The 22913-nt window shown below is 36.9% G+C and overlaps 1 protein-coding gene across 3 annotated transcripts in view; it reads right to left on the minus strand.

Moving 5' to 3' along the window:
• The window catches only part of Tbc1d22 (TBC1 domain family member 22), a 51515-nt gene that overhangs the window by 16446 nt on the left and 12156 nt on the right, over window positions 1–22913 (minus strand). For all 3 annotated transcript variants that reach the window (XM_081762363.1, XM_081762364.1, XM_081762362.1), the window contains exons 3-6: window positions 15944–16074; window positions 8662–8832; window positions 7123–7257; window positions 5146–5285 (exon numbers count right to left, since the gene is read on the minus strand). In XM_081762363.1, coding sequence (XP_081618489.1) covers window positions 5146–5285; window positions 7123–7257; window positions 8662–8832; window positions 15944–16074 — 577 coding nt within the window. The remainder of the gene's footprint in view (window positions 1–5145; window positions 5286–7122; window positions 7258–8661; window positions 8833–15943; window positions 16075–22913) is intronic.

Below are 22913 nucleotides of genomic sequence, written 5' to 3' on the forward strand. Positions count from 1 at the left end.
GTACTCAGAAAACGTCAATCTTACATGAACGAAAGACAATGGTTAACCGATGCACGACATTACGATAAATTAAAGAAAATTCAAAATTGGGGAAAAGTTTGTCCATTTTACATGGCGAATGAAAAATAATATTCATAAAGTGGGATTGGCAACACTGACGAGATCAAGCGAGAGCAGTAGCATGGATTAGTCAGCGCATGTCGTAGCTTGCCTATAATAGTCAATTTAGATTTGTGTACGTGTATGTGACAGGGAGTGATAATGGCTGCAGCAATAAAAAATGAGAGGTTCTGTCAGTGATTCGCTTTCTCCACGACAAGAGCGAAATGCAGCAAATATTCATTGAAGATTCTGTGCCATCTATGGACTAGCAATAATGTGAAAGAAGACAGTACAGCAATGTTACTGAATTTTCCAGGAAAGCACAATGACGAAGGGAGTGTAGGTCTACTGTTCGGACGGATGACCTTGTGGAACGTGTGAATGAAACAGTATGATCAAATCGACGCTTCACGATTGCTGCGCTAGCCCTCGAGCTTCCACAACTGGCCGCGAAAACAGTACACAGCACTGTGACAGACACCCTTGGTTATCAGAAACTGTGCCAGATGGGTCCCGAGAATAATGACTTACATTCCCAAAGCACAAAGGATACCAGCTACGTGTGCACTTTTGGGCAGGTGGGAGAAGGATGAGGATGAATTGTTTTTGCAGAAACTGAATGATGACACAACCTGGACTTTCTACATCACTGATGAGTTAACCCGAGAAAGCCCATGCAGATTTTACCCTTAAATGGACCAAAGAGTGCCTGTGAAGCTCCCTATGCATTATATATATATATATATATATATATATATATATATATATATATATATATATATATATATAGGTTGGAAAAAATCTAAAACGTTTGCAAAAGTGTGAAAATCATACCTAGTATGGTGTGGGGCCTCCTTTTGCGTTCAAAACAGCTTGGATCCGACGTGGAATGGACGTATACAGCTCCTGAATCGTGGTGTGTGGAATTTTGTACCATTGTTCCTCCAAAACATGCTCCAGTTCCTTAAGGGATGCTGGTGGAGGGTAATGAGACCGAACACACCTTTCTAATTCAGACCACAATGGCTCAATGATGTTCAGATCTGGTGATTGTGGGACCCAGAAGAGGTGTAATAGCTCCTGATCATGCTCCTCAAACCATGATTTCACCGTTTTTGCAGCGGGACAGGGTGCCAAATCATCTCGGTAGATGCCATCACCATCAGGGAACAATATTTGGGCCATGGGTAGAACCTGGTCCCCCAAAATGGCCTCATACGCCTTAGAATTCATCATTCCATGCAGGGCTATGATGGGATCTCCAGAAAACCACAATATCACTGCCCATACTGTAACAGAACCACCCCCATGCTTTATAGTTGGGAGCACAGTCTGCATCATAGGCCTGCGACGGTGTTCTCCATACGTAAACACGACCGGTTGTTGGATACAAGGTGAAGGTCGATTCATCGGACCACATTACGTGCTTCCACTGCTCATGAGTTCACGCCTTGTGGTCCTTGCACCACTGGATACGCCTCTTCGCATTTACTGCTATGACCAGGGATTTGGCGATAGCGGCCCTGCCATGAATTTTAATTTTATGAAGTTTCCGTCGCATTGTTTTCGATGAAACTGGGTTCCGTAGGCCGGAATTGAGTTCAGACGTAATTTTCATTACAGTGGTCTTCTTTTTAACTGCTACAATCCGTTTTAATGCCTTCCGGTCCCTATCTGACAGGATTGTCTTTCGACCACTGTTGTGCTTTGCACACGACGTTCGCCCATCAATTGTGTATGCCCTCGTGACATTGGACACAGTGCCATTCGATACCCCCACAATGTTCGCCACTGTTGCCACTGAAGCTCCACGCAGATAGGCACCAACGATCATGCCTCTTTGGAAGTCTGCCAGGTCGCCCATTTTACCGCACCACTTTCACACGACGACACTCACAGGTAAACTGGTTACTGCTGACGGAAGAGGAAGGTCCACATGACACATTGAAAACAAAAAACAATCGGCAACCGCAACACGTATTGTGGAGGGCCAAACTTACGTAGCCTGTATGAAGTGTTTTTAGATTTTTTGTCTATTTGGTTAGGCTAGGTATTGGTATTTTTTAGCATTGAGGTGGATTCAGAAATATACATATATTTCTAATCCAAACATACTTATTTTTTATATATTTTATAGATGATGAACGTTAAAAAATATTTATCTTTCCTTGTATTACTGTTACCCATTTTCTTTTTGCTATAAAATAATATGCATATGTTACACTTTACGCAAGCTTTTACAAAACGTTGTCCACATATATTTCTCTTGCATCTTTCACATATATGCTTTTGCATTCGGCTCTTCTTGTGAGGGCATAAACATCATCCTTTTCCCACCTTTTTCAATTTCTTGTCCTCCTCCTGTGGTAGACGGAACGCATGCTTCTATAATTTGCTGAATAGGACGGCGCATTGATTTCCCTGACTTTTTAGTAATTTACAGGTAAACTGGAGCTTCTGAAACTTCTTCGAGAAAGTTTTCTCTTCAGAAATTCTATGCTTTTGCATTAAAGAAAGGGTTCAGCTTGATCCAGATTACATAAGCTGTCACACAGCAGATATCGAGAATGTACTGAAAGACCGCAAAAGACCATCCGTTTGTCTTTTGCTTACAGGAATCAGTATGCACAATTTCCTCAAGGGTATTGACTCCTTTGTGTTCATTGTACGAAAGAATTATTTCAGGTTTATTTCTGTGGTTACGGTACATAGTCGATAATAGAATTATTGCGTTTTCCTATTCGGGAACATATGATACAAGAGTATTGTTTCAGAAAAGTAAAAAATTAATAACTTCCACGGAAGTACATTATGATACACATTACGAAGACAAATCAAAGAATAAAACTGCTGCCTGAGAAATAACAAGGAGAGAGAGATCAAGAGAAAAGGAAAGAAAGAATGTCGGGTTATGCTGCATTGTACTCTTGTCTTGGAAAGAAATGTATATATTATTTAGGTTTTCTTTTTCTTTTCTTTTTTTTTTTTTTAAATCCATTCATTCCTGCTGTATACAGAAGCCCCTTCTACCTACCCCGACAATTTTGATTTCCCTTCTTCAACAGAAAAGCCTGGTCACTTCTCTGCAATTCAGTTCTTTGTCAATGATTAAAAAAGAAAAGAAATAGCATAAAATTAATGAAAAAAATACATATTTCAATAGGAGCCTCAAAGGCACCCCTTGCGCTTTCATATTAGCGTGAAAAATTATCTGACTTTTTTTTTTTTCGTAAATGTATAATAAAATGCTATGAATTATCTATGAATAGGTGAATCATGATAAGATAGGAAAATTCAAGTAGAACAGCATACTTTATACAGACACAAGAAAGATCATGGCGTTAAGAGCAACAGCTGGTGCCTGTGAGGCACCCCTTGGGCTTTCCTGGGTTAAAGCAAGATGCAATGAAATAGCATCACTCAGGTTTCCCAAAACTGAAAAATTTCAAATAACACAATCAGTCACTAAAATCATGACAACTGTGTTCTGGAACCAAAAAGATGTTCTTGTGCTATTCATGGAACGAGGAAGTGTGCTATCAAACGGTGGCTAAACTGCAACTTGCCATTCAGACCTGGTACACAGAATGTTAAGATCTGGAATTTTCACGATAACAAACGCCAATAACAGTACAAGACAACTGTGTACTATCTATAAATTTGAATAATTCCGATGAAAAGTTTTGTGATCACCCCCAGTACATTCCCGACCTGGCACGCAGCGACTATCACTTGTTACTTCACCTGAAGGACGACTTGATTCCAAACATTTTGACGACTGTGAGCTGCTAAAAATGTCAGCGCTGGACTGGCTGAAACCCAACCAGAGACATTCTACCAACAGCATCTAGGAAAGCTTGTGCCAGAGTACCAAAATTGCTTCCAGATTGATGGTGATTATGCATATACGTGTATGGAACCACCAATAAAATTGTTGTCCTATTGTCGTTGCAATAATCAATTGGCGTTTTTTGCGCCCTGTATATTAATACACACGCTCTCACACAAAAGCTTGCATCTCCGTATTATTGTCAAAGCTGTGCGAATATGAATCTCGCAGAATCATAAATAGCCGTGATAGGGGATACATTGGGTATTTGTATTAGTATTATTTACAATGTCGAAGTTACGTTCCCTCGTTCTCAAAGATACATATTGTCTCACTTTTTAATTATTCAATTTTCAACATTGTAACCGGTTTGTAATCGTGAGATATCAAAGTATTTTTTATGGTAAAAGTAATTTCTAATTTTCCTGTTCTAATTTTTAGTCAAGAACCGTGGGAACGCGACCATTCAGTAAAGTCAAATGAAATAAATCATGAATGTAGCTTAGTTCCACAACCAAAAAACGTGCAAGTATGAATCCCGTACAAGCGTTTACTTAGGTATTGGGCTAAATGCTAACTTCCTGGAAGTTAAAAAACTATGGACACGTTTGGCGTTGTTTCTCCGACTATTTACATTTTTAAAGGCAATACTTGTAGCAAACAGTTAGCAGGATTTACTTTTTGTTTCTCGCTGAATGGTTATTCAGAGTATTTCAGTTTAACGTCCCAGGATTACGTCCTTTAGGCTAAGGAAGACAGATGACTAAGGTAAGTGAATGATGATGGAAGAATTGGTGGAATGAGGATGTGAGAGGATACGGGAGTACCCACGAGAAAACCCACGTACACGATATTGTCCTCCACAAACTTACTTGGCCGACCATTGAACCAGGGACCCCACGCACAAGAGTAAGCGCTCTACCACTCAGCCATCGTGCAGTTTTGAAAGACTGCAGTTTAATAATAATAATAATAATAATAATAATAATAATAATAATAATAATAATAATAATATGTATAACAATGGAAATATCTATCACGATTGACGGGTAGTCAAAAGGTATATCACATCGTTCGATGGATAGTGAAAATATTAAGTCAAATCCTACTCCTTAAATGTTTAAGTATTAACTCCTTGTATATATCAAGTTAAGGATATTACATTGGAAACGGGACCACTATAAGTTACCAAATCTCTTTACAACAATACTTACAGAAAGAAGCCGCCACGTGACTGCTCGAACTTGAATCGGTATCCCAGACCAACTTAACTGCTGAAGTTCTTCTAGGTCAAGATGAGCCTTTTTAACCAGGACCTGGAATTTCTCTAGCTTGGCATTCTCACGATCTAAACCTGAAGAATAATGTTTATATTGAACAACAACTTCCAAAACGAAATATCACAAAACATACAGATGGTTATCAAAATGATGGTAACACCTTTAGTTTACAACCCGTAAGGTATCTCAGGTGGTAACACTGAGTATGTGCCTGCAGAGCCTGGCTTGTTAATGATATTTTCAAGCGCGCAGACGATGGTGAGGCAAAATGTGAGACATCCCTGAGTTCCAAAGTGGCCAAATTGTGAGTGTGCGGATAGTTGGTGCAAGAGTATCTAAGGTAGCCAGTGTGTAGTGACGAACAGTGCCCAAAGTGATGACATAGAATTCATATCAAAAGAACATCGATGAAAAGAAATAGTGAACGAATGAAAAGCCTCAGTAAGAGGCACGGTCCAGCATTCAACAGGATTATCATCAATAACGCGGAGCAAATGGACTAAAGCCATTGTGGAACTCAATCAATGCCTGGATCTGCCAAATGCGACAATCACAGTCCAACGTGAGTTGTATAATCTGAACACCTGCTGTCGTTTTGTAATATTCAAAACGCTGATCTCCAACAACACTTTAGAAAAAAAGTCTTACCGGTGAGTTAAGTTGATTTTGAGTTTAACATCCCTTTCAGCAGCGAGATTATATAAGACGGGCCTTACTAATGATTGCAAACGAGAAATATGGTCATATGTTCCAATGAGTTCTCTTTACATTATTTCTAACAAGTCGTGTTTACGTATGACGGATGTCCAAAGAAGTCTATGCTCCGAACTGTCTTTTCCCTAGTGTGAAACATGGAGGTGACTTTACAGCGTTGCTGTGGGCTGCAATGTCCTGGCATTCCGTGGATCCTGTGATTACGCACACAAGATGCATTATTTCCTGTAATTACGTGGACATTTTAGGTGACCAACTCCATTCTATGGTTCAGATGTTTCAGGGCAAACAATACAATTTTCGAATATTACAAATCAGCAATTCGCACTGCTGGAGCTGTTGACGGGTGGTTTCATGAACATCTGGATGAACCACAGCACGTGTAATTCTCCAGTCCCCAGACTAAACATTATTGAACATGTGTAGCTAGTTTTGGAACTCGGACTCCGAATTAAATACCCTCCTCCATTCTGAAAGAAATGAATGCTGCACTACATGCGGAATGGTACAATATTCCTCTGGAAAATAGTCATGACTTTTATGCCTTCATTTCATGACGAATCAAAGCTATTTGCACATTAACAGTAGTCTTAACGCCATATTAATCAGGGAGGAAGCATTTTCTTAAGGTGTTTCCATTTTGATAACCATCTGATTATCAATGAAGTATCAAACTGTTATTATTCTTTTTTGATTATAAACATTAATACATGAAAACTTTAGTTGTATTTGTATGATTCATATATATATATATATATATATATATATATAAACTTAAAAGCTAAGCACTACAAAATCAATGTAAAGATTTTTGCTTTTTAAAAAACCTTCTCCATGGGATGCAAAAGCGAACTGTTTTATTGTATGTTTGTCACTGGACTTATATCCTATTCACACAATGCTTTCCAGATCTTCAGTACATGAATGTCAAGTACGATATGCAAAGTGTAATCCTCTATTGTACGTATAAGGACAGACGCGAAAGTACATATATTGTGGGATTGTAATTTAAATCGAACGGACACGAGGGATTTGTAGCTGTACCTAAAAAGCAAGGCATCACTATAATAATGATTAAAAGTAACTTCTTCCAACATCAACTAACACATCACAATTGACCAATTTAGATATAAAAGTCATACTAATCCGATAAAAACTGTCAACAAACGTATTATTCTCTATTTAGCTCAATATTACCTTCTCGAGAGGTGTGATGTGCTTTCGATTTTCCTATGCTACCCACAAGCTGCGGCCTTCCTGGAAAATGTTTGCATGATGGTGGGGATCCTGAAACCTGTACACTACTTTTGTGTTGTGGAGATGATGTAATCTCTGCAAATGAGGGAAATTTCAATATTTAGCACACACTAAAGCTACAAACAAAATCACACAATGTGAGCAAGCTTATTACTTATATTTTTCACAACTTAACATAAGCAGAGTTTAACACTTACACTGCTTATTATAACACAAGTCGGTTTCCCAGAGAAAGAAATGGCAAGGAAACTTTTGTGGATACTGTTAAAAAAAAACATTATAACATTATCCTACTTTGCCAATTAGACCTCATTCACTCTTCCCATTAATGCATTTACAGTAATTTCATTGACAAAATGCTACACAATACTTTTTTCTTTCTTCAGGAACAGCTTAAAACAAGGCTTTTAACTGAAAACTTTAGATGCTGTCAACCTTATGGAACAAGAACATGTTATTTAACAGATTTAAATACACACAGCAACTTCACTTCGCTAAATCAAAAACAGTGAGGAACCGTTAATAAACTTTTTATCTTCTATGTACGTCACCAAAAATTTAATGGAAACTTCAATTTATACAAATACCACTTCATAACAGTAATTTGTACACTAAATATAAGGTCACATTTGAAGTGTGGCAAACATACATAGTTTTGGTATTACTATATAGAACTAGAGATATTATTGTTAATTAGTGTATATATATGTATGAATAAGCCTCTCAGTCATTTTTACATTTTTCTAAGGGGCAAAAATGTAAAGTCATAATAAATAAAATTGACAAGTCAAGTATTCTTACTCACATATGAAATTGTGGTATTAAAAAAAAAAAAATACAAACAAAAGCACTGAAATATTCTATAACAATAATTATTTGCAATAAAATTTCTTGAAGCTTCGTGTCAGCCATTATGATTTTAAAAATCTATGACATGCATAGGTAACTGAGTTTCATAACGCAAATGGCGATAGGAAAGAATACAGTGCTATGCATGTGCTGGTTGAACTACTACAACTTCAAAAAAGCTAACAAGCATGACAATATTATTTTGCCTTTAATGTTATTTAAAAACTGATTGCCAGTGTTAGACATTACGAAGACATTTATAGTATAGTCAAATATTAATGGCAGATATTTAAATATTGCAATGTAAATTTAAAAAATATATAAAACAAACAACGCTTTTGAAGCTATCCATAGAAGGTACATTCAAACTACAGTTGCTACAAGCACCATAAGCCCAAGAAAGACATGCAAGCAGTGTTTTTGCTTTCATAGAATTCACGCAAAATAACTTATCCTGTCAAGAATTAACACGATAATTCACTCTGTTATTCAACTTTACAAAAATTATCACCAACAAAATATTGCAATATGTTCTCTCCATACGAAACACAATATTATTTAGATCACCTCTACTCTATTACTGATTCAACAACAGTTCAACAAAAGAAGCCACGATATGTGGAGTCTTACCTCGCTGTGATGCCAAGCGGAGCATGGCTTCAGTCTTTTTCTCTTCTGAGATAGCGCAATCAACATGCTCTATTCCAAAATTACCCGTTTGATCTGCTGCAGCTATTGTTCGATGACTATTTATAACACTCAAAGCAGCAGAATGAGCTACCTTTTTGGATATCTTCACATCTAAAAATGAAAACAAGTGTAATAGACTGTGCATGCACTAAGAAATAACGTGTATCACTATATGAACAAATTTAATATTAGTACGTAAAAAATTACAACAGTGCAGTTATGATAAGCAAGCGCAGCAAAAGCACGAGAACATCTTTAGCATTAAAACAAGCGCAGTTTTTGTTGAAACGGTTTACTTTCGAATAAATAGCAATATAAGCAATTTTCAGTCAGCATATGCGTACCTACAACTCCAACACACTAAAAACTGATTCTTTGAGGTAAGACACGAAGCTTAAATAATAATAATAATAATAATAATAATAATAATAATAATAATACAACGCAACTATTACTTATTACCCACTATATTCCAAAATTCTATTGTCAAATGTCTATCAAGATTTTCAAACTGCAAATTCTTCTACAAATTTACTTTGAACATATTTCACTTTAATTCTCAGCGTAACACTCATATTATAATTTCATTCAAAATTTTGATAATCTGTCTAAATATATATAAAATTTATATAGCAGTTCATACACTAATTTCATCTGCAAATCTTTCAATACTCTTTTCCACTTACACATTTCATGTTGAAAGACCAAACAACTTTCTATAAATAAACAAGACTTACTTAAATAATTTTATATGGAATTTAATGTCCCAATATGCCACCTACTTGAACGCACCAGAACTGGTTTTCTGTTCTTTAATTTTTGTTTCCTGTTCTCCATACATCTTCCCTATCCTTGTCTGATAAAGCGCCTATCTAAAGAGCTTATAGTATAATTTTTAAATGTGTGTTATTATGCTGTGACCACTTTTATGGTAAGTAATAATTTTCAATCCTCTCTTCGGGATCCCTTTGTTCTATCTATATAACACTAGTTGAAATGCCCGTTCTTCGCAAGGGGAAAACGTTTATAGAAAATATTTCACCCTTCCTCTTTTGGATTAGGATTAAGAATTAGATTTCTGGGCTTTCGGCATCTATGGCCATGTTAGCTCGCCACATATGAGGGATGACGTCACTCGGCGATTATACTACCCGGGGGATTGAGGAGGAAAAAAGGGATGGGGAAGGAAGGAAGCGGCCTAGGATCATTATGTTAGGTACCATCACGGCATTTTTCTGGTGTGAATGACGAAAACCAGAAAAATCTCACTCAGGATGGTTGGTTTGAAAAACCTTTTACACCTTTTCGACCGAGGGTTCCCACCGGAAATCGAACCCAAGATGCTCACACCAAAAGCGAGAGCGTTAGAGACTACGCTACGCGGGGTCCCTCCCCTTTGAATATCCATTTTAATAAATGTTTTATTATATAAATCCCTAAAATACTCTATTTTAGGGAAAAACTTTGAAACCCTCTATTCCCTCATAACGTACACTTAAAGTGACAGGATAAAAAAAAAACAGCTTGAGATAGGCACTAACTATGTTTTGAAATTAAGCTCCAACAGTCACCTAATTTCCTGTGATGCACTCACAAACAACAAATGTTAATTCCTAATAATGAATAGTCACACTAATAAATGTAACTACCTGCGTTATCATCTGACTGACTGACGCCAAAAGAAATAACGTGCAGACAATTTGACGATTTAAAACTATTGTATTGATTTAATTGGAAATTGGAACTTAAAGGAGCTGTTCGACTTAGAAATGCATCTTTTTTTTTTTTTTTTTTTTACAAATTATTTCCATTTGCAGAGTTGAAAATTCTAAAAGGAATGGTGTTTGTTTTGTCGCGATACGTTCAGTCGTTAGCGAGTAACAGAGGAAAAATGATTTTGTGATGACGTCATACGTGGTCAAGCAGCAAAAGCAGGCTTCGATACACAGTGCATAGCATTTCGTTTGTGAAAGGTGCGGTGTCACGTTCTAAAGTGCGATTTCCTTTCCCAGAACGATTGCAAAGACTTAGCCCCGTTACATTGTGAAGCGGAGCTCCACGCGCGGAGTTCCGCGTCGCAAGATTGTTACATTTGTTCTTATGGGTGCATATATAGTCACGCGAAGGCCTCCGCGCTACGCCAGGCGGATAGGGCCATTGAGCAAATGAGTGTTTACATAGGCAAGCGGAACTCCGTGCGCGGAGCAGCCACTTTTCTTTAAAATCTAAAAAGAAATATGCATAGTAGCAAAAGCAAAGTGAAAATTTATCCAGATTTCTTTTCTTATTTTTGATAGTGAGTTGCCAAATAATATTTTATACTGTTCTATACGATTTTCATCTTTTTATAGTGTCATTTTTAATTTAGCTATAATGTCTTCGTGTAATTGGAACTTCCAATTAATGTCTTTGTTTAATTGGAACTGTACATGTGGTGCCTCTAATCTACCATTGTTAATACTACGTGACTATTATAATTTTTCGTTTCTTTCAATAAATTTCAAATTTATGTTTCAGTTTCAATTATCACGGAGGTTAAATTAATACCATGTTAATGGGATCCCTCTTGTGAGGAAGACAAAAAGCGTGACATTCGTGAACAGGCATGGAACGAGATATGTAAAAGATTTTTTTTTTTTGAAAAATGAAGGTATGGACAATGAAAAAAGATAAATTGAAGCCAATAATTTATCTCTATTATTAAATAATTGGTTGGATGTGAAATTCTAACCAAATGTACAAACATTCGTTATATTCGTTTGTTAAAAAACAGTATCATGACATTTTTTAAAAGAAAGTGCTGTATTTTAAGAGCGTGTATATGGATCCTATTTAAATTACATTTTTATAATTTTGATCGAATTTTTCCAATTAGGTCATCGAACGACTGAATTGACGTACGGAAATAATTGAAGTACTTCATCTAGTCTTCTCGCAAATCTATATACACAGACACAAAAGCCCCCTTCAGACTTCTTTGAGAAACTAAGGGATGAATCTTGAGACATTTATTTTTCTGTGTTCTTCGTTTTCTCTTCTTACAGATATATTAAGATGCCACTATTGTCGTTTCGATCTTGTTCATGTTTGCTCGCAACGCTGACTGAGAAGAATACTGTACATAATCATGTGGCGCGTAGCTGCGGATGACTGTGTAAGCACACACGCGAAGCGCGGAGGACGGACGGCGGTGCGCGCAGCTCTGCTTGACTATGTAACAAACCTTAAAAATGTCATCTGCAAGTAGAATAATGATAATATGTGATGGTGGGCTGCACAAAAGATTTATAACATTATAAAACGTAGTTTTTCCTACAAAGCGTAAGTTCAGCGTTTCACAAAAGAAACTAAAATTTCGAAACCAATACCATGTAAATAGATGGCGGACGAGATTGCTACATTGTCATTGTCACTGATTCCTTCTACAAGCCGATATATCTCACACCCCAATTCACATTGTATAGCAGTTGTATTTACATTTATTTCTAAAGCAGTACCGTCACAATCATGAGTGACACTGTTGCTATTACTCTCTAATGCCTCGTCTCGACTACAACCGTCAATTGCGTCTTGTATGATATTTTTACACTGGTAACTGGACATAGATCGGAGCTTATTCAATGGCTCGAATTCTAAACCTTTTAATAATATACCTGGAACAGCATTCTTTATCAGTTTGCGTGTCAATTATTCTCCGGGCATTAATTTTTCTTTCTGTAAACATGACTGCTCGAAGTCGGACTCTTCAAGATGTTTGGAACAAACACGAGTGTTTCTATTTGGCACAAAATTTTTCCCATCAATTTTCTTGAGCCATAATTTATATCGATGTGGTGATTTCTCACAACTTGGAAACGTTAAAAAAAAAAACTGTTTTCAGCTTCAATCGCGCGAGAATTACAACTGAAAACAGCACGTGGTTTCTACTTCGTACTAGTGCTTCATTCAGAAAAAATGTTCCAGGGGGTTGGCACACTGTATTCGGAGGAAAAAAATGAAATCTTTAAGTTTTACGTCCCACGGTTATGCCGGTTAGGCTAAAGGAGACGGTGGTGATGAAAGATGAGTGAAATGGTGGAATGAAGAAAGTGGGAGGAAACGGGAGAACTCAAACAAAACCCACGAGCACGGTGTTTGTACACCACAAAGTCCACACGGCGCGAGCTGGGATCGAACCAGGGACCCCAAGCACCGGAGGTGAACGCTCTACCACTGAGCCACCGCGCCCCCTTAGTATTCGGAGGAGTACATTATTATATTTATACAATATTATATTTATTATATTATAGATGGATCATTATGCTATCTTCCGGGGGACACTCTGAGCTCCGGGAGAGAGCTCCACCACCAAAAACATGTCTGAAAAAAATACGGCTTCGCGCAACACTACGTAATTACTGCTCTCTATCTTTCTCTCTTACTCTTTTTTTTTATACTAATGCTGTAGGAAAAACAACTAACATAAACGTTCCTCAAGAATTCAACACAAAACAAGACTGCTAACGAACCCAAAACACAACCTATTAAATCCACTGCACTATTAAAGGTTCATCAGCTGCGTACAAGGGAGTGGTTGCTGACTCACATTGAGTTCCTAGCGTAGCGCACGAGTGACGTCACCATTTGCGATTCATCAAAAACAAATGCCTATAGAAGCTGAACGAGACGGCCTATCAAGATTTAAAAAAAATACGGGTTTCTTATTTTTGTTGCTCCTTTAATAACAGTAGAGTTAAGTCATTTAAAATAGGACAAGGGACATAACCATATTTCGATTTGAGCATTAATATTTGTGCAACCGCATGTTGGTTGGTAAGCAAATTAAAATACACAAGCCGAGCTGAACGGAACTCAAAAGCTTCTGATATTCAAAGCTGTGGAACACAGCATTGGTTGTCGAGCCAATTCTGTCCCTAGCTAAGCCCGGTCACCAAATATAGTAATCTTTATTCCTCAGACAATAGATTACCTGTCCACAGAATTTTGTTTAGATCCGGCCAGTAATTGCTGAGAAGTAAAGTACTACATAAAAGGCAAGCCAAGCCTATTCCTTGCCGAGCTTGGCCATTGGATATAGAAAGTTTCATTCCTTAGACCATGGACTACTCGTCCACCATATTTGCTTCAGATCCAGCCAGTAGTTACCGAGAAATAATGTACCACATACAAACCGAGCCCAGCTAAACTGAGCTTATCTCTGGCCGAGCTCGATGACCAAATATTGCGAGCTTCATTTCTTAGACAATGGGCTACTTGTCCACCAAATTTGATTCATATCCGGCCAGTAGTTACCGAGAAATAAAGTACCACATACAAGGAGATCCGAACCTATCCCTGGCCGAGCTCGGCCACTAAATGTAACCATCTTTCATTTCTAGACGATAAGCTACTTTCATACAAATTTCCTTTAGACCTGGCCAGTAATTACCGAAGTAAGAAAGAACGAAATCAATCAACCCATACATCATACATCTACCAATATATACAGAGTGGAAGGTAACAATACCGAAATACTTTGGGAGGTGATTCCTTATATGAAATGAAAGAAAAAAGTTCTAATAAACATGGGTCAAGAAACGTCTCACTTTCAGAGTTATGAACAGCCGAAAATTCGAAAAATCACGTTTCAAAACGCCCTGGCTTAGAAATTATATGACCTATCCCAAGCGGTTTAAGTATTTACACAGGAACTAGTGTGGGCTCTATGTAAATATCCATGTCTTACCATCCTCAGTTATCAGCGAAACAAACTGTAAAAGGAAGTTGAGGTATAGGGATACTCCTGTAAGTACTAATGGTGCGTTCCTTTCGCTGGTGCCGGTGAATTCTGAAACATAGATATTTAGACAGAGCGCATACTAGTTCCTGTGCAACTCCTTAAACCGCTTGGGATAGGCCCTATAGTTTCTAAGCCAGGGCGTTTTGAAACGTGTTTTTTTTTTTATATATATTCGGCGGTTCATAACTCTGAAAGGAGATATTTTTCGACTCATGTTTATTAGAACTTTTTTCTTTCATTTCATATAAGGAATCACGTCCCTAAGTTTTTCGGTGTTGTTACCTTCCACCATATATATATATATATATATATATATATAAAAGCTCTGAAATAAAATATTTTTGTTGAGACCACGCAGATAACACTTTTTAAAGTTAGTAGTTGCGATTCTTCCACTCTAATTTTCATCTACGTGTTACAGCATTCCAATATCGCGCCCACTTGGACGCTTTCCAGACACACGCTGTTCAAATTTTCTTGTTCTTCCCCTGTCCTGCTATTTAGTAAAGCATTTTAGAGGAACGGTTTATGGTGCACTTTTTAGCGCGTGACATTCCTTTCATTACTTTCTGGTAAGTAGTTTATTTTCTATTCTCTCTTCGAGATTTCTTTGTTACAACTGTATATAAAATGTACTATCAGGAGTGCCGTTCTTTGCGTAGAAAGAGTAAGAGTTATGGAAAATATTCGGGAGATACATATGTAAACTTTTTTCCAGAACATTTGTTAATACAATTTTGATTTCACTGAAGTTGCTTAAACTCCTTACACTAAAGCCTTTGAATTTCATAACATTAACACCCAATAAAATAGTTTCCATGCACCGTAAACGATGGATACACTCCAATTCATTAAAATGATTAGGAGTAATGTTTAGGCTATCCTAATTTCCCCGAAAGTCATTTTGAAGTGGAATTTCTCGAAACTCCGTCTTACCTATAATTTTGAGGATAAGGAGAATACTTGAATAGTGAGGAAATATTCAATCATTTCCAACCTCCCCTCACTTAAGAGTCGAATTTCGCAAAACCCCACCTTACCTAGAATTCAAGAAAACATTTGTACAAAATGTCAATTTCCTATGTTCGAAAGTTGTTGAGATCTGGTGGAGGATAAGAAAAGGCTCAACCCCATCCCCCCACCCATTCCTTAAAAGAAGCCTTGCAAAACTCCATGTTGTTCACAGACTCGGTTTAAGGAAGACATTCGTACAAAATTTCATTTTCATACACTCAAAGGTTTCAGAAATCTGGTAATAAGTGAACCCGTGGGCTTACTCTTTCATACAGATATTACGGTTTTCATTAGAAACGCTACAAATATCATTGTTTTATATTTATGTTCTACTGTATATATACACACCTTTTGGTACGCTGGTAAGCCAACAGTACTAGTTTCTATACCTATATCATTATTATATTTAAAAAAGGCTAATTCACATACCTGAAAATGTACAGAATTCATCATCGTCTATTTCCCACGCATCACTTACACTTTCCTGAAAATCTTGGAATGATGTTGAAGTCGTATTTTTTTGACGGGTTTTAGTTGTTGCTTCCTTCTTCGGACTTGGCCTTGAAATTTTAAAAAGAAGCTTTGCTAAACCACAAATCACTAGCATGAGATACTGATTTACAACTATGTAATAATATCTTTAACTAGTTGAGTGTTGATTCCCTAAAAATTACTATACTTAAAATGTAAAAGTATTTTCACAAGATTATGTAATAATTACTTCAATTAGTGAATTTCAGACAATCATGATGTGAAAAATAAAGTACTAAACAGAATCTGAATCATTGTCTTTATTAAACAGAAAGACAACAGTAACATATAGAATAAAGAGCCATTAACACTGGTGGGAGCAAACAAGAAGCTTTATACTATATGGGAATGAAAATTTAACCTGTACGTGCGAATACATACTGAAGGAACTAAATATATGTACTTAGCTTTCATGGTTGAACACCCCGTCACTAAAAGTCAAAAACACGGAGAGAAAAAAGAACAATAGTTAGGTGTTCCGTTAGCCGATGGATGAACAACACTCAATATGACATACAGTGTCACACGCGACTAACTTACTTTCACTACATTCATAACTTGATGTTCACTCTTGCAACATAAATGTCTGTACTTAATTCTTTAAGAGTGTTTCTCTCCATAACTATGAAATGATTTTCTCATGCTTATGCTGAGACTTCTTTATTCCAACTAGGTGTGTATATTTATGTAAGGGGTGTTCAACAATGACCTGGATATAGGATATAACCAAAAATATTGTGCTTATAACATGTTGTACTCTAAAGTAAAGTATGTATGTGTGCCAAAGTCAATTTGCTCCAGTGAATATTATGTACAAATACATATATTGTTCCTTGACATATAATTATGTTAATAAAATGGGTTGTCCATTGTATATGCAATCGAACGGCTAAACTAGTCGATTCTAGTTATCCTATAGGCGCAATTAATTCTCCAACACGGAAAAGAGATTAAACGATGCCCATTACATACGCTTTGAATGTGACATGTTCAACTGATCATCCCCGATTACAATCTGGACCAGCTGCAACAAGATGTTGCTCAGAACGCACAATATTTAAATTTATGCAGTGGACTTTCTTTTGAACAGTTGTTGTGTATGTCTGTATGCAAATTGTGGAACTCTGTAACTTATTCATTGTTCACAACATTTGGTTTATCCAGTACCTTCGTCTTTTCCACTTCAGTCCATGTGTTGTCAAGTAAGAATTTTCCAAAAAGTAGTAAATGTCATCCACTTGAAATGAATACACGTATTACTGAGTCGCTTAGTTGGTGGTTGGATTGGAGTTTAGCGCCAAAGCTATGAGACGTGGACCTACATAATAACGAGGAATCCGAACCACATGAGCTCGGCCAGGAATCGAACTCAGACCTCCTGCGCAGAAGATGCGTGTGCTAACCATACAGCTGAAGACGCATGCGCTGTACGAGCTCACTACAGAGTTGCAGTTGAGGTATAATCCCGTTCAGTGGACGACGCCACAATATTTGTAGTTGTACGACTTGAGTTGTTCTATTCAGATGACAACAGTTCATTTGACTACCCATGCAGTGGGCAACCTACATAATATATACATATTACATGTCTTGAAAACAATTTCTTATGATTTATGCGCCAGTTCTGAAGACCAACTACCATAATAATACAAATCCAATTTGATATATAGGGCAATTGTTCTGGCCTTAAATTGTACTTACTAATATAAAAAGTATAGGCTTACCCCATTCTACAGGTTTTATGTCCATGTACATGTCTTCTAATTTGAGCACTCAAAATACAAATTGTCCACTTTTCTGCATATATCAAAATCCTCTTAACGGTGGGCTATTCATGTTAAGGTTCAAGTAAATTGGAAATTGAGCTTTATAACGAATTTATTATATTTGAATCCATCTATGGACATAAAAATCAGAAGAACTGACAGGTAAAAATTGTAAATATTAGCATGAAAAAAAGTATGCATATACTCGTATTTTCAGCCGCCATGACAACCTGGTGTCCGGGAATTTTCGAGTCCTGTGTGTGCATAACAGCTCCGGTAGCGTAGTCGATACGGCGTCTACCTGCCAAGTGGGTGGTTCAGGCCTGATATCGAGTGTGGGTGGGAAGTTTTTCTCGTTCTATCTCCCTTCGCATGTGCTTGTGCTGAGGTTCACTCAGGTTCTTTAAAATGGGTTGTAAGCGCTTTCACTGACGCTTCATCGTACCAGAAGGGTAAAAGTAGGAAGAAAAGATATATATATATATATATATATATATATATATATATATATATATATATATATATATAAAGCGCAGCAACTGAGAAACATCAGGTTCGCTGCCACATGGTTAGGATTGCCAGATTGAAAATGGAGGGAATTAGTGATGAAAGATAAACTTCTCGAGACAGATAGGTCAGTAAGAGTATCTATCCCTATACATGGTATATACGGGGAGTGTTCAACAATTATTGTCCCTAATATATGAGGAGTTGAACAAAAATATTTTGCTGTAATACATTGCACTCTAAAGTTTTAGATGTGTGTCAAAATGAAGCGTCACCAGAACATATATTTGAAGAACAATTTTGTAACCGACATTTGCACGAGGAAACTGCATTGTGAAGTTTTGTTTGAAGTTTCCTCTAAGTAAAGATAAATTAAATTTCTTTATTCTCACTTTTAGATACTTGATTATTCTTTAAATGTATTTAAAGACACTCTTCGTGACAGTCACAACCACTACCTATGCTACCTGGCCTTGCTTATAATTCTACAAATCAAAGAATTTAATGTGACTCGGCTCATTTCAAGTTATTACTAAGTCACTTACTTCATTAGTGTTCTTAAATCCTTTCTTCAAAGTCTACAGAAAGGACGTTGCCAACAAAGTATTCGCGATGTTTCCTAAACAATAAATCAGTGCTGGTAAAACATTGTTGTACGTCTGCTAAACGTATGAAATTAGTTTTTGCTCCATATGAAAAAAAAAAAAAAAAAAAAAGTCTTGTTAAGTGACCGTGTTCCTAAAAAAAGATGGTAAACACGAAATTTTCTTTCCACCTAATCAATTTACAGGAATACTTTCTTTAATTGAGAGTGTAAAATCGTCACTCGCGTTTCTCGATAGTGCAGATGATTTATAAATTGATGTGCATTACCATTGCCATTTATGCATTCATAGCACAATATTCTTAAAAAAGGCGACTTTGATTATTCCGTAGTTTTACCATCTTCATTGAACACAAGCTCTAAGCGTCTAATATAGTTTTAAATACCTCTCGTTTTTGCAGTATACAAACTTCAAACATATAGATCAACGTATTCCTTATGTTCCTTGTTTATTTTTGACACAGTTCAGATTAAGAGTGGGCGAAGAAAGAAAAAGATCTTACCTTGATAGTCTCAGATGTTACTGAACTTATCAGGTATTAAAACTCAGCGCAAAGTACGAAACTTAAAAGAGATACAAGTGGCCAAAGTTTCGAATTTCAGCAAAACTGTTCAAGATATTTTGTTGCTTTTCTTTTGTTAGAAAGATAATAATTTGCTGATTAAAATAATATCATCTGTTTGGAAAAGGATGCCAAAGTTCTCGTGCTGCAGCTTTATATATATTCAAAAATGCCAATCCCAAAAATTTTGATCTTGTCACTGTTGATCAGTACATGCAGTATTACATGCCCTGGAAAGGAGACCTTCCAGTTTTGTGTTGAACAGGATTTATAAAATGTTGAAAATTTTGCATACATTAAATCAGTTTCCGCTACCACATTCTTATATATTGGTCTCATGAAATCAAAGTCTAGTCTTATTTGACATTGCATTTTAATTTTGCATAAAGGCAAGTAAGAGAGAGAGGTTCTAAGAATATTAATATTTCCGAAATATATATGTGCAAGTTCCAAACATTTTATAAGTTCCAAAGCATACAATTGTGTGCAGTTTGCTTAGAACTGAAATTAGCAATTCAGTGAACTAAAGGTGTGTTCAATTGCATCAGCATCTTCCTTTGATATAAAGTGATGCCTTCCTGTTGAAGCAAAAAAACTGAGGCACCCATAATCTCTCAAAAAGAAAACGGGAATTCGGAATGAACACTGGTGGTGGTGTTGCAGTGAAATCTATATCCAACAGCCAGTTCATGTGGTGGCATTAAGTTTACGAAGATTTGATTCAAATCGCTACTGATATATATAACATCTGCAAGTCTCAGTCACAGCCATACACACAGGCCACAAACATTCCTTTTTTGAAGGTTGCTAATCTGGATATTCTCCCGTCGTTTCTAAGATCTTGGTTGGACAAAAAAAAAAATTTTTTTTTTCTTTCTTGCTCTTTAAAGTTCGCCTATCATTGTGACCTCTGAATTCCTTTAAAAGGGCAATTTGGTTGGACCACTCTTTTATCCTCTGCTAGCGAAATTCTTCAACTTCCTCTTTGGCAACAGGATAAGGACTGTTGATGTGTATTTCATTACTCTTGTAAAATCCTCGGCATTCTGGACTGCAGCTGTACTTGGACTGAAAAGATTAAGTTTTGTAGCACGGTGCCTCAGTAGGCCCGTTTCCATGACCAACAGCACTGCACACTGACATAAATGACTTCGTCAATTCAAACAACCGGTAACGATTTTTTTAAGTGGATAGGGCCACCATGAGAAATAAAGATGATCCTCTCTGCCTGTAAATGCAGCTGTTGAAGAATTTTGCATATGGCCAACAATGCATATGCTGATTCATGTCCTTCGTTATTACTTATAACTGCAACACTTGTGGTCTTGTTCAGAAAATATGTGACTCCTATGAAAGTTGAAAGTTGATAATTACTCCAGTGATACCTCTATACTTCTTGCGGCAGAATCACAGACCAGTTCAACAAAATCGCCCCGGAGCCTAAACGTAGTTGTTTATAGTCTCCACACGTCCCTTCGTTTTCGCAATGTGTTGAAATGAAATGAAAATTAAATATTTCAGTTTTACCTCCCACGTTTATGCTGTGTAGGCTAAAGGAGACGGTGATGAGAAATAAATGAAATGAAGAAAGTGGAAGGAAATGGGAGAACCACGAGAAAACCCACACATATGGTCTTTTGTCTACTACAAAGCCCACCTGCACGATCTGAGATCAAACCAGAGACCCTACGCATCAGAGATGAACGTTCTACCACTAAGCCACTGCGGCAATACTGCTTTGACTGTCCATTTCCCAAGTTTGTCAATAACGTATCACTGGCAACAGTTTTGTTGAGTTTATTTTCCTCTCACGTTGTATACGTTACTTCACAAGAGTTTGCTATGTTTCTCAGATTCTGTCTGTAAAGAGTGTCTTGTCTTTCCAGGGAAGTCACTGCATTCCTGAAAGGATCAGGCCTCTCGTTGTACACAACAGACTTCTAATGACTTCACACATCCAACCAAGATGTCAAACACGCCTTCAAGTAAGTTCTTCAAAGTTACCATGCAAAGTTGAAAATTGGCATAATACACACACAAACACAGACATCATTAGTGGGTATGGAGCCAGCTATTTAAGTCGTAATGTATAAAATTTTGATTTTCCAATGTGGATTATTGAATGTTTCTTCTTATATATGGAGAACGTTTCTTTTAAACTGGGGATCATGTATTTTTTCACTTTCTTCACGCTTCCTTCTGTATATATATATATATATATATATATATATATATATATATATATATTATGCCGCTGTGATAAGAACAGTCTCATTTATCTTCCAGATACAATGGCTGCGTAATTTGTTCATATGCTTCATTCACACGATGACCATAATAGGAATCCGGTTTTCCAAGTACTTCTTTTGCAGACATCACTTTTCTTTTCTTTTCTTTCTTTCTTTTTTTTTCCATGTATGTTGTTGCAGATGGAATGTGGTACAAAATTTGAACCGTTGAAGTGGACACGAATAATTTTTACTTGCACTTGCACATTTTTATTGTAGGATTCACACGATTCAACAGCCGAATTGATGTTTGATATAAATTCCTGGCAGGTTGCACTAGTTTCTTTTGGTTCATTTTCTTGTGAACTTCTACTTTGAAGAGTTTGCTTTGATTTGGTATACTCACCCACAGCTGAGTAATTTTGATGTGCTTTCTTGATGCATACAGCTTACGACTTGACTTCACTGAAGATGGTTTCTAACAGGACTGAACCATCATCTATTGCTGATTCGGGGAATGTAATTATTCTTCTGATACAAAATCTTCATCATTCACAACATGGGAGACTTCTTCTTCTGTTACTCTCATTGATGCTATTCTGTCAAAGCATTTAGAACACAAGCTCATCACTGGAAATAACTTCGAAACAGTCTTGAAATAAGTACTCTTATACCCAACCCGAAGAAAGTATGTTTTTTGCTAGTCTTATATATATCATTCTTTTATAGATATGCGAATAACTTGACCTGATTTTGAGATTAACGTCCCTTTCAGCAGCCAGGCTATATTAGACGGGACCTACAAATTAACGTGGAATCCGAACCACATGAGCTCCCGCCGAGACATGCGAATAGTCTGCACACTTCACTATCCTGTGGCCTCAGTCAGAAGACATTTCAAACTTAGGGGTCCTTTCTACAAGAAGCCCGACAACTCAATCAATCAGCAAGATCCTCACAAAAAGCTTTGATGAACTACTCTTTTATTTTAATGTCCCACAATTATTCCCTTTAGGCTAAGGGAGACGATGATTAAGGCAAGTAAATGATTATGGAAAAATGGTAGAATGAGAAAGTGGGAGGAAATGGGAGTGTCCCGAGAAAACCCACGGACACGATGTTGTCCCCTACAAGTTTACTACTTGGCTGGGGATCGAACCTGAACTCCACTCATCAGAGGTAAGCGCTCTACCACTCACC

Source organism: Thermobia domestica, chromosome 6 (assembly GCF_964235325.1).
Source record: "Thermobia domestica chromosome 6, izTheDome1.hap1.1, whole genome shotgun sequence".
In the NCBI taxonomy this organism is placed as follows: domain Eukaryota; kingdom Metazoa; phylum Arthropoda; class Insecta; order Zygentoma; family Lepismatidae; genus Thermobia; species Thermobia domestica.